General features: G+C 37.0%; 1 protein-coding gene across 2 annotated transcripts in view; it reads left to right on the plus strand.

The window, feature by feature from the left end:
• Positions 1–13700, plus strand: part of LOC149532885 (formin-like protein 18) — an 88508-nt gene that overhangs the window by 51942 nt on the left and 22866 nt on the right. For both annotated transcript variants that reach the window (XM_089807185.1, XM_089807186.1), the window contains exon 14: positions 3877–3993. In XM_089807185.1, the coding sequence (XP_089663311.1) occupies positions 3877–3993 (117 nt within the window). The remainder of the gene's footprint in view (positions 1–3876; positions 3994–13700) is intronic.

Consider the following 13700-nt stretch of genomic DNA (forward strand, 5'->3'; position numbering starts at 1 on the left):
TTCCCGTAGGATTCTTGCTTGTACTACCGTCCTCCATCTCGTCGCCCTATTACGGGATGGTAAAGTGGTGGACAATGAATGCAATAAGAACCAAGGGAGACAATATCTAGACAAGAATGAAAGAAGAAAGTCAGCTTAAGGACCCCTTTCAACTCTAAATGATTAGAAGTCACCTCTACCAATAGTCGGATCTTTCTTTCGGAATTTAGGATCAGATTTGAGAATTTCAAATGCCTTGCAAATCAGAATTTTAATCTTTTGGAATTGTCCACCTTTTGCCCCAAAAATCAGACTTTCATCATGTATTTCTTCTCCAAACTAAAGTTGCCCATATCTGATATAAAAAATACAATCCCAAATGGAGAAAATCAGACTTCCATCATAAATCGCCTAGGGCATATGAATCAGATCTGCCCTCAAAAATGTCAAGAATGTAAAATTCTGCCCTCAAACTAATTCGCCCAAGCAAGAAGGTGTTCTCTCTCAACAAAAAATTGCCATATATGAGAGAATCAGTCTGCCCTAGCAAAAATTGCCTAACAATGGAGGAGAAATCTGCTCTCTCAAAATCATCTAACAATGAAAATTCTGCCCAAAGAGGAAAATTGCCAAAGGAAGGAGAAACTCTGCCTTGTAAAATTGCCAAAACAAGAAGAAAATCTGCTCTTGCAAAATCGCTCACACCATGGAGAGAAAAAAAATGAGTAGTGAGGGAAAAAGAGGAAAGGGGTTTCCTCTTATACCCAACTTGCCACTCCCTCCTAGCTGGCCGACTGGGACCTTGGGAGCAAGAAAAATAATAATTAATGCACAATTATGGCTCCCAATTAAATCCTTAGCTAAATAATAACTTTGCCAAGATGAATGTTTTTTTTTTTTTTGAATTGCCAATTAGACCAAAATTGCAAATAGAAAATAAATAATGCCTTGGAGAAACTAAATATTTCCATTTAATGACGATTTAGTAATTAATATGTCATTAAAATCGGATTTTGGCTAGCCAAAAGCCATTTCTCAATATTAAATTACCAATTTCATTAAAGACTTAAAATTTTCAAGGAAAATTTAATCCATTAAAGCCAATTTTTTGCAATTCAATTCAAATCGATTTTGCCAAGCAAATTGAATTTTTGACAAAAATAAAATCATTCTAGAGCCTAAGATCGATTTTGCAATTTGACTTCATCTCCACAAAATTAATTTTTTCACCAAAGAAATTTAAGATTTTCCAAAAAACTCAAATTTAACAAAATTTCACTTTTCGAAAATTATCTAAATTTACACAATTATATCCAAATTTTCAAAAGAAATTGTCTAAGTACAAATTTTACAAATTTAATAATTTATCCTACCAAGTGTTGCTTTTGAAAATTTTGTCTGGCCTAAGGATGAAATTGGTCGTTTTGGAAAATCAAGTCGGAACCGGGTGAAAATAATCTAAGCCTCTCCCCACTGGCCTGAAGGTGTCCAAGGCTTAAAAATCTCAAAAAAATTAAATCAAAATTGTTGGACAATCCGAAAATTTGCCAAGGCGATTAAAAAAAGGGGGTCCCCAAAATTTTGGGGTAATGGTGTGAGAACATCACAACAACTTGGAGACTTGAAAATTGCTACTAAATTAAGACTACTTGGGACAACTACTCCACTGCCAAGCAAAAAGAGGGGGTCCCCATTTGAAATGAGGCAATGGTGTGAAAACCTCACAACAATATGGAGAACAACTTGTGAAATCACAACAAGAATTTTGAGGAGAAAACCGTCAAACCTTTGTGCAGACCGTTGCCCTAGCAACTTTAGGTGTGTTCTAGAACAGCTGCAAGAACCACGATCTTTTGTGGAATAAGCTGACAAAATTGTCCAATGATTTCTTTTGCAGAAAAAATAAAATAACCTTGAGAGCAGCAACACCAATCATGATTTTTTTGGTGGGGGAAAATAATCAGGAAGCCCAGAAACAAATTTTAAGGAGAAAATCGAAAAACTCAAACAACAAAATCCGAGATGCAAATCAGAATCCAAAACTTCGTTCTTGAGGAAAAACAGTAAAATCCAACAAAAAATTACAAAAAATTCATATATTTTTGAGGAAAAATTATAAAAACCTAAGAAATAATTTTTGAGGATAAAAATTATTAAAGCCCAACAAATTTTTTTCAAGGAAAAATATTATATTATTATGCAAACCCAAATACTTTGCAACTCGGGCAGGCTTCTGCAGAGGATCTAAAACTGAGGTTGAAAAGTGTCAAAAAAAAAAACTCAAAAAATTCCCATTGCACATTGAGGAGAGAAAAATCGCGAGGAATGAAAACACGAAATGAAGTCTAGGCCCAAAAAATGCCCACATTGAAAAATGCTGCAGATACAAATGGGTTGAAAAACCCTTGTCATAAAAAATGCAGAGCCTTTTTGCATACAGAAAACTTTGAAAAGAAGGGCTGTTGCAAAAATCTTTTGTTTACAGCAAAATGCGGAAAAAGCCGCTGCAAAATGACCCTTGGAAGAAGTCATACAAATTCTGCAAACAAATGAAAATGCTACATAGCAATGAAGATGTTGAGAAATCGTGAAGATAAATCCTGATGCAAGCATAGGCAAATCGTGCATGGGGTGAAGAAACTGGGAAAGAATGTATGAATGAAGATGGAAGAATCATTTATATTTGTTGCAACACATCTTTTCATGTTAATCATCGTTGTACCTTTCTTGGAACCATAGTTCAAAATATCTCAGATATATATGCGATAAGTCTACTATCGCAATATTTTTTCGCTCCCAAGAAGGAACGTCAACTTATCTTGGATAAACCATTGCACAAAAGTTTAAAGTTATCACAGAGAACTTGGTAAAATATCGGCGGTTTTTCTCTATTTTATCTTGATAAATAGCAAACTTATCGCCTGATGACCCAAAAAAAGGGAAAAATACATTTTTTTGATTGGAAAAACAGATTTGGAGAGGACAGAAAGGGCAGAGAGGAGAAAGAAGGTTCCATCAGGATTGGAAATACAGATTTTTGACTGGAAAAACAGATTTTAAGTTTCCGAGATTTTCTCGAGAAGTTTCCGATTTATCTCCAGTATTTTCCGATATCTTTTCTTCTGCCCTCGGTGATAAGTTGCTGATAACGATATTTTGAACTATGCTTGGAAAAACTGCTGACTATTATAGATGAATCAGACCCCCCTTAGTGGAATCCTTTATTTGTTTGACTAAGTTGCACCTTTTTGAGGAAATGATTATTAATATATTATTTGCTAAATAAAACATAATTGTCGCCCACTTCAACAATATGTTTTATTTGTGAATCTCATCCCTCATAAAGATAAGCACCGTCTACTTTTTAACCTCTTTACTGTTATCATCAATCTGTTATTAATTAATTGAATCCTCCTTTCTTTGTTTTCCTATATGGATTGCTACTGTCTTTAATGAGTCGTTGATTAATATTATGATTCCTTATTTATCCTCTTATCGTTATGTTGTTTCATAAAGATTTGTATGCTTCTGCTTATCCTTAATATTCATATTATGGTTAGGACATTACACTTTCCTTTCCAATTCAATTTATATGCCCAAATACATGAGGCATAAAATAAGGGTTTAAGGAAGAAACCTTTAACTTCTTATTTGACTGGAGCAGAACAGCACAAGAGTCCTTTGAATCTGGCCATGGTATTCTCTGTATTTGTGATTTGAATCAGGGGTGAATCCTTCTGAATCAGTCAGTAGAGAGTTTCTTTCCTTGGAGGTCTATCTTCATTTATTTTTGTTAGAGATGGATGTACCAAGGAACTTCATTACTAATTGTTAAGAATAACATATTCAGGTTTTCTTTACTTAAATAATAACATCATTTTTTGTTCTGTTTTGAAGATACAATTGAAGATATTGGCAGAGGAGATGCAGGCTGTAAGCAAAGGCACTGAGAAGGTGCAGCAGGAACTGACAGCATCAGAAAATGATGGTCCAATATCTGAAGGATTTAGAAAGGTATGCAATTAAATATCTCTCTATGTTGTTTTGTGAGTTTCCATTAAGATGTTTTCAATATTGAGAGTTCATTTTCTAAATTGATTCTAGCTTCTCAAGATTGCACTATTCTCAAGTAATCAGATAATTCATCTTTTAGTTGTTTAATTTCTTCAATAAAAGTATGTTGTTTTAACTATCTTTTCATGGAAGTATGGTTTACATTACCTATAAAATAAATTTATATGAACTTTGATGGTTTATTTTTTGATACTCACAAGAACATTCTACCTTTGGTCTTTCTTGATTTTCTTGCCTTGAAAACATTGGTTTTGGAGCACTCTTATTAAGGTATACCATTTTCTAGTTTAATAGTTTTGAACATTAAATTAAACAGGGTTCTATTAGTTCCTCGTCCATAAAAGTTGAATTAGATCCAAAAGGGTACACTAGAGCAAATGGATAAACTTTGAGATAGGACTGAAAAAGGTTGCAAGCCAACAGCACCAAATAGCAAGAGCTCAAATACCAGAAAGGGCACAAACCATGCAAACTTGCAAATCAACAAAATTTCACCAATAATCTATGACTAGGAAAACTATATGTTAGCACTTTCCCTCTCTATAGGACTAGAGAAACCTTGTTTTCTTATGAGATATGAAAATCACCTAACTAAAGAATTTTTCTCTAAGGATGAATTTAAAAAGGAAATTTACTATCCATCCAGGCTTACAATCTAATAGTTCAGTGGTGGGTGCCAAATCAAAGTGTTTGGGAAACTTCGTCAACCAAATAATATACCTGGGAGAACAAGACCCTCAAGGGTTGGTCTTGTTTCTAAGCTTGTTCATTTTGTTCTTTCTTATGATATTTTTCAGGTTCCTAAACCACACAATTCTTCTTTTGCCTGAACCATACAATTCTTCTAAGGCCAAAAGAAGAAGTTATTGCTAAGGTTGAGTATGAACTTTGCTTAAAATCGTATTTCAGATTTGGCAGGCTGTAGGAATGTTGAAGTTGATAAAAGATCAACCCCACAACTCCCAAGAATCACCTGCATGCAAACACTTGTCATAGAAAGAGAGAAGCAAAAAGCTATGGAGGCTGAAACTCCCAGATCCACAGGTGAGACATTCTTGATGAGGCAAAAAAAGAGATTGCTATAATCAAAAGTGAATCAATAAATTGCAAAGAGATCAATTGTTATAAAAGAAGATCAAAACCCTAACATGTAAAACCTAGGTTGCATGATAATAATTAATAAAAGAATTAATTATTATATGTCCAAAGTTTAGCTTCAGTAAACTAGAGATAATAAGTGACTTAATAATTAAATCAATATGATTTAATTAATAAGAAAATATTTTATTACTCTAACACCCCCCCTTAAAATAAACTTAGAGAGTAGCTAAAAACCTAAAAACTACTACTGAAAGTAAATTTGGGTCCCGGCAACAAGGCATGATGAGGTACCCAAGTAGAACTAAATCTCTGAAAAGAGGAGAAATAGATAAAACCACATGAGAAAAACCCAACTCCAAAAAAAGATGAAAATAATGCTAAAAAGAACTAGTAAAAGACTGAAGAAGCCTCCAAACTAGGGAATGTCCTAGAAGATAGGAACAAAAGATGATCATGAAGAACACCACTGAAGCATGAAGCTGCAAACACTGCCAAACTGTTGATCTGAAGAACCTCCACTGTACAAAACATGACTAGTTAGAGAAGACTAAGTCTGAAGAGCTGATCAATCAAAGATGAAAGGTATTTTCATGACCTCCAAAAATAGGAATGAAAGAATCTCTATATGGTAAATGATCCATCTCACCGAAATGCATAGGTATCCAACCATTACAATTGCCTAGTACATAGGATCAAATATTGAATACATAGCTCACTCCATTGAACCAAGAAAGCAATAGGACCAACATAACCCTCTATAATGCTGAGAGGTAAGACATGAACACTAAAACTGAATGCAATATCTCCTGCAAAAAGAACCAAGAACATCGAGAGTGCAAAAGAAGTACAAACACCTATGATGGCATGTGTCATCGACACATCATGAGGCTAATGTCATGGAAGGAACACTCACTTGATAAAGGAAGATGGCGAATATGACCAACATGAAACCCCCCCAGGCACTTTATAATGTAGTGTGAGTACAACAAAACACAAAGATGTCCAAGATCTCGAAAATGCAATAGAGTGACACTTTATCTCAGTGTGTTTGCATAAATGCTACAAAAGGATGTCAACAAGAATAAAGAAAGGCATAAGGCTCATACAACAAATAGTACAACCCATGATGAATCATCTTAAGCAATAAAATCGATCTTTGGACCTGAAACAACCAAGATATTGTTGATTTGAGTTTTGTATCACTTACATAACATATTAGGATTTGAATATTCAATATGGGATATCAAACATGCACCTCCTCTCTTGAAAAGTTATTACCTATGAAGACATAAGCAATAGCTCCAATGTTCCTTACATCGTTGGATACTCGCTCGGTTTTATTGATGTGATTTGCTGGTAATCACATAGGCGGCCTTACGCAAATTGTTGAGGATGACTTGGACTTTGGTGGGATGAAAGTGATGGTGACTCGGTTTGTGAAATGTGCGGAGGCAGATAATGTTGATGGTGGCGATGATGGAGGATGTGTCTGCCAGTGATGATGTTGATGGGAAAGCGGAGGTGATGGAAGGTGAATGGATGTATTCTAATACTTAACTTACTCCTTCTAACTTCCCTCTCTAAGCTTCGGCTACCCAACTACTCACTATTCTACTCCTACTCCTATGAATGGAAGGTTAACAAATGGATGGGGATCGAACCTAATGAGAGCTGACCAACGGCCTCACTTCCACAGGTGCAATGATTCAAAGGAATAATAAACTAGCTTACCACACGAAGCGTCCCAACCAACTGCTAGGATGCTAGTGGCCTAGTATTGACCCCTATCAAACATTTACCAATGCTACCATACAACTATCCACCTACTTTACTTTCACTTAAACAACTTGAAATGAAATTTACTTCAACAACTTGAAAGAAATCTAACTATGTGGAAGTAGAAAACATGCAATAACACCAAATGTTTTTAATCAACATGCAAATCGCAACAATGAAGAAGAAAGCAATTTTGGTATTATCTTCGCAACAATTTCTCCAACATTTTACAAATGAGAGCAAATGGCTTTTTATAGGGGCCAAAAATACAACAGACGGTGGAGATCAAAACAAGATCAATGATCCTGATTGGATCCTCAAAACCTTAATTAGGGTTGTTGCCCATCAGCCAATGAGAAGATGCCACCTCATCAATGGACCAATGAAAAAAGTGCAAAAAGTGGCAACCAATGAGAAGGCACCAAAATGGTGGCCAATTAGAAATAGACACTTGTGCTATTCTAGAGGAAAGGGAAATTGCCACTTGGGCTTATATCAAATGATCTTCTAATATAAATCTTCCTTTTTCTTTCATTTTCTTAGCTAAGGCAATGAACTTAGCTAGCCTTTTGTTAACTTCTTCCATAGGAGGACAAGGTGTGTGCTTCGCCCTGAGTTCCGCTGACTTCGCCACGCTACTTGCTGCTTGTAGTATCCTTTCATGATCCTTCTCATATTCTTTCGCGAATCCAATAAAAGCATTGAGAGAGGAAAGGGTGCCCAAATGTTTTTTCCCGATGGCAACCTTTCTCAACTCATCCAACCTTGATCCAAAATTTGTCTCATTTATATCCTCTTCTCTAATATCCTCAAAATCAAGTGCCACCCCAACGTCGCTCATTATAGTTGACATAGAAGTGTCGACGCTTGGACTGTGTCTTGCAATCTCATTATGTGTTTCTTCAAGTGTTCTAAATCTGGTAGTTAATGCAACAAACCAAGATTCAACTATACTCAATCCTCTCTCATCAACCAACCTGGGCTTTTGCAAATATGCCTCTAGTAGCCCAATGAACGCCTGTAGCTTAGGAATAGCCAAATCTCTGATGGGAAGGAACCTTTCCACTCTTCTTTGAATAATCTGAATTTGTCTTTAACGGCCACTAATGACTGGAATGTCGAGATGAAGGAAGGCAAGAAATTTCGCCCATCTTGGATTGTATCATGGATCCAATCCTCGACTTCGTGTAGCTGAGCTGATGTCTCTCCTGAATTGCTCCCGCTATCTTGAGGAAGGGCTGCCTGGTGCAACTGTTGGATGGGCTGGCTATCTCTCCAATATTTGTTCTTGGCCTCCAACTTTACTATCCTTCCATTCGCCTTTCTTAACCTTTCTCTGATTGATGCTATACCTTCCTGGACCTCCTCACACTCCATATCATCTGTATTCCTTCCCAAGTTATGTTCCACTATCTCATATTCCTGGGCTGCAATTTCATCCATTGCCTTGTTGACTGTTGGAATAACAATCTGAACCCTTCAGTGACCATCACTGTCGCTCCTGATTACCCTTGCCACCGTTTTCGTCATTTGTTTTTGGTTCTCGCTATCACCTTTTTCCATTAACCCTTGAATGTCCTCAATTGTATGGGCCGTTACCCCCTCGCCTCTTGGCATAAGCATTTGCCTTAACCACAGTGGTGTAGTGCATCTCCCCAAATCTGGATTTGGTTCGACTAACACAGCATCATCAACAGCCTTGGGTGCTTGACTTATTGCCTCGATGTCGATCGGCCCATCTTCTTCTCTACTAGTTTCTTCCATATCATTTCCTTGCTGGTTCTCCGAGAGAGGGGAGTATTCGGTGCTTTCACTATAGCCACTTGATTCCGAATCAGAGCTCACCTCCACCGCGGCCCCTTTATCATTTGAATTGACCTCTTGGCTTCTAGCCTCAATTATACTCTCTCTTGATGGCGCTGCATGCTGTCTCTTGGCTGGAGGCTCTGGATGTTCCTTGCCCTTCTCTACCTCCAAAACTTTATTCTTGCTATTTCTAATCATTTCCTGTTGCCGACCACTTCCTTCATTCCTGCGTCTGATGAAAGTCTCTTAGCATGTGTCCCTTGCAATACCCTTACTGTCTTCATAGTGAAGGCATCACAAAATATCTTGTAATCCTTGTTATTGTGCAAATGGAGCTGCGGATAGCATTCATGTACCAAATATTGCCCCGGTCCATTACCAACTTTTCCTAAGGCCTTTAGTCCTGGACTCTTGTACAATCTAGCAATTAGGTAGAACAGATAGGAGCCCATGTAGAATTGCCTTTGGTTTTGTATGATTCTGGGTTGCAATTCTAAGTTCTCGCTTATGATCTTGGCCCAATCAAACCTTCTTTTCCTTTTCTCAATCTCATCAATGAAGAAGTACATCCAGTTTTCAAATTGCATCCTTTGAGCTAGGCCCATGATCCGACTGAGCAGAACAACGAGATCACCATATTCTGGTTTGAAATCTGCCATTGTGAGCCTTGATGATCTGTTAACTCCCTTCCTTCCCTCGTGTATCCAATTCTGCTTTAGATGCGTGTAATAGGCCTCTTGGTTATCTTGAAATGATTTAGTTGCTTAGTCCATCATCACAACCGTCATGCCCTTGTATTGGGGAATGTTGAAGGTTTCTTCGATTGCTTGTTCACCAATGTTGGCCAACACTCTTTTCCCTTCATAAAAAATGAGGGATTTACTGTTTAGATCAAATCTGGATGCACATTCCACAATCAATTCCGGACAAGGTAATGTGGGAGGAAAAGTTGCCGCATGTACAATTCCGCTCTTGTATATTTTTTTGCCAAGGGGGATTGTCCTTTCTTTAGTCTGTCCCTCATCTGTATCATGTCCACTGTACCGATATTGGTGTCGGTTATTCTCTTCATTTTCGAGAAGGGAGTTTTGGGCATCATATCCTTTTTGTCTTTCTTAGTGTTTGCCCGCTTGGGATTCTTACTTGCACTAACATCCTCCATGCTCGTTGCCCTATTACGGGATGGTAGAGTGGTGGACTAGAAGGCAAGAAGAACCAAGAGGAGCAATCGTTAGACTAGAACGAAAGAAGGATGTCAGCTTAAGGACCCCTCCCAACTCTAGATGATGAAAATTCACCTTAACCAATAATCTTACAGCGACTTTTCGGAACCTAGGACAAGACCTCAAGAACTCCAAATCCCTTTGCAAATTAGAAATTTAAATCTTTAAAGCTATCCAACACTTGCCCACAAAGCAAAAATCAGACTTCCATATGCATCCCTTCTCCCAACAAAATCGCCAAGTCTGATATAAAAAATGCAATCCTAAATAGGGAAAAAATCAGACCTTCACCATGAATTGTCCATGTCACAAAATTAGATCTGCCTCAAGAAAATGCCAAGAGTGGAAAGTTCAGCCCTTGTCTTAATTCGCCCAAGCATGGAAGTCCTCAATTTGCCCAAAAATGTCACCTAGGGCACAAATCGCAGCCCACAAAAGGAAAACAAATCTCTAAACTCTGCAAAAATCTGCCCTCAAAGGAAATTGCCAAGGCCTGAAAATGGCCAAATGCAAGCAAAATCGCCCAATAAATGCAAGCAAACTGCCTTCCACAAAATCACCAAGTCTGGAAAAATCTGCTCCTCAAGGAAATTCGCTCAACAAAGGAGAGGAAGAAATGAATTGTGAAAAAGAAATGGGAGAGAGGTCTCCTTTATACCCAATTTCTTTTGCCTCTAAGCTGGCCGACTTGGTCCTGGAGGAGAGAAAAAACAAAAATTAAATCCAAGTTATGGCCCATAATTAAATACTTAGCTCAAAATTTAATCTTGCCAAAAAGAAAATTGCATTTTAAATTTGCCAATTAACTCCAAATTGCAAAAAGAAATTAAATAATGCCTTGTGGGTGTTAAATATTTCCATTTAATGAGGGTTTAGTAATTAATACGTCATTAAATTTGGATTTTGGCTAACCAAAAGCCATTTTTTCAATATTAAATTATCAAATTCATTAAAAACTAAAAAGTTTCAAGGCAAATTAATCCAATTAAAGCCAATTTTTTGCAACTTTCTACCAAATCGATTTTGCCAAGCTATTTAAAATTTTATGACAATAAAATTGCCCCCTAGAGTCAAAAATCGATTTTGCAATTTAACTTCATCCTACAAGATTAAATCCCCTTTTTCACCAAAAAAATAAGATTTTCCAAAAACTTAAGTCTAATTAAAATTTCCCTTTTGAAAATCATCCAAATTTACACAATTAAAACCAAATTTTAAAAAGAAATCGTCTAAGTACAAAATTCACAATTTTATCCTACCAGTTGAAATTAACTTTGAAAATTATTCAGCCTAGGGATAGAATTGATAGCTCTGGAAAATCAAGTTGAAACCGGGTGGAAATAAGCTAAGCCTCCCCACATTTGTCCTGAGGGTGCCAAGGTGTGAAATTTTCAAAAGTCAAAATTTTTGGGCAATCCAAAAATTTGCCGAGGCGATTAAAAAAAAAGGGGGTCCCCAAGATTTGGGGCGATGTGTGAAAACCTCACAACAAATATCCACCAGAATGCAAAAAAAAAAAAAATCGAAAAGGATGTGCTTGGAGCAGAATCTGGAAAATATAATGTCTCAAGATATGTCTCCTAAGTGCAAAATAGAACCGTTGACTTTGACAGCATAAACTAGCAACCAAACAACATCAAAAGTCCAAATAAATAGCACCATCACGATGGGCTTAGAATCAACTTTTCGACGATATCTCATTTGTGAAGAATGGAGTCCGGATGAGCAAGTTATGGCCAAAAAACTACAGGTAGGTCAAAAAAGAGTTGGGAGGGCTAAATAAAAATTTCACCGCCTCAGGAAGCATGCTCACATTTACCACAAATTGCCTTAGGAAGCATGCTCGCGCATACCAGAAATTGTCTCGGGAAGCATGTAGGCTCAGTAGCAAAAGTGTCGTGGGATGTGTACATGGCTATACCAAAATTGCCCTTGGAAGCATGCCAACCATGCACCAGAAAATGTCGTGCTTTCTGCACCAAAAATCTCAAATTTTGTGCCAAGAAACTCGATTTCTGAGAAAAAATCTCGACTTTTGTTCGAAAACCTCGATTTTTGAGCCGAAAATTCTTGAAAATTAAAAAATCGCCACCTTGGGAAACGTGCACAAAAATCTAGGAGCAATATTTTTTTTTGCCTCAGATTCCAATTGTGTCGGAATTGGACAATTTTATATGAAAATAGGGGTTTTTGGGCGCTCTGTGTTCAACGGTGAGGTCCTTTTGGGCTCAAAGTGCACCGAAAAAGGTGACCCCACAAATACAATACAAAAAAACTCTGAAAGCCATGGATTTGAAAACTCTCAAGAACAAAACATGGGCATGAAGGTCCGGAGCTCTCATACCATGTTGAAGTTGATGAAAGATCATCCCCATAGCTTCCAAGTGTCACCTACATGCAAACACTTGTCACAGAAAGAGAAAAGCAAAAAACTATGGAGGTTGGAATTCCCAGATCCACAGATGAGACAATTTTGATGAGCAAAAAAAGAGATTGCTATAATGAAAAGTGAATCAATAAATTACAAAGAGATCCATCCTTATAAAAGGAGATCAAAACCCTAACAGGTAAAACCTAGGTTGCATGATAATAATTAATAAAAATATTAATTGGTAGCTTAAGTAAACTAGAGATAATAAGTGACTTAATAATTAAATCAATATGATTTAATTAATAAGAAAATACTTTATTACTCTAATAAGCCATACCTCTATGGAAAATCCCCATTGGGTAGAAATGGGCTAATAAAATAAAGAACTTAGTCTATGGTTTCTGGTATCAAAAGGTTTTTTGCAATAGGAGGGGATAGACTACCAAAAAACTTTTGCTCCTGTGAATATGGTCACATTTTAGTCGTTTATGCCCATTGCTGCTTGGTTTGGTGGGAAGGTGTATCAAAATGATTTAAAAAATGTCTTATTGAATGGAGGTTTGGTGGAAGGTGCAATCCAAATGGTGCTGAAGGAAGTCACTCAACAAATGATGTAGTTTCAGTCAATCCACCCATTCTCGGCCAAATTTTTGCAAAGAGAAGAAAATCATCCACTTGAGGAAAAACATTGCGTCCCACCAAGACTTGAGGATTTTGTGGCAACATTTCTTGCAGAATATAGTGCTCTAAGTCCAGCCATCTGCTGTGACATGTCATTCATGGATCATTATGATATGAAAACAAAGAATGATTTTCATCGGGGAAGAAGATATTAAGATCAATGAAGGAGAGATACACAAAAGTTGTTGGGATAGACCATTATACTCACCTATGATGGTTCCAATAACGTTACAAGTAGAGTTTGGTCACAAAAATTGGATACCTATTTCGCATTAAACCTTGTGTATGAGGATGAAGAAAATCAAATTTGTAACCCTTCACCTAGAGGCGTGACCCATGAGTGGTGGTACGATGGCATGGCGACCCAATGCTCAAATCACTATCCTAGAGGATTTTAACCAGAGATTGATGTAGAGTTCCGTCAACAAGGATTCAAAGATTCATTTCAAGGAGACATTTTACATGAGGAAAGAAGGTACAATTGAACATTGTGGCAGAGTTTCAAAGGCAATCAATGGTTGTTCCAAATGTAATATGGAGGAGATCCAATGATTTATTTTTGAGGACCTATCCAAACTACTAAGGGTTTTGTAGAGACATTTGATCCATTTTTTTCTAGGAGGCCATTAGCCTAAATTTGTTGGATCTAGTGACTAAAGACAAATTCTAATCCAAAAATGTGCCACCAA

This window comes from Cupressus sempervirens, chromosome 10, assembly GCF_028749045.1.
Source record: "Cupressus sempervirens isolate cs-2001-9-10 chromosome 10, ASM2874904v1, whole genome shotgun sequence".
NCBI classification, from domain to species: Eukaryota; Viridiplantae; Streptophyta; class Pinopsida; order Cupressales; family Cupressaceae; genus Cupressus; species Cupressus sempervirens.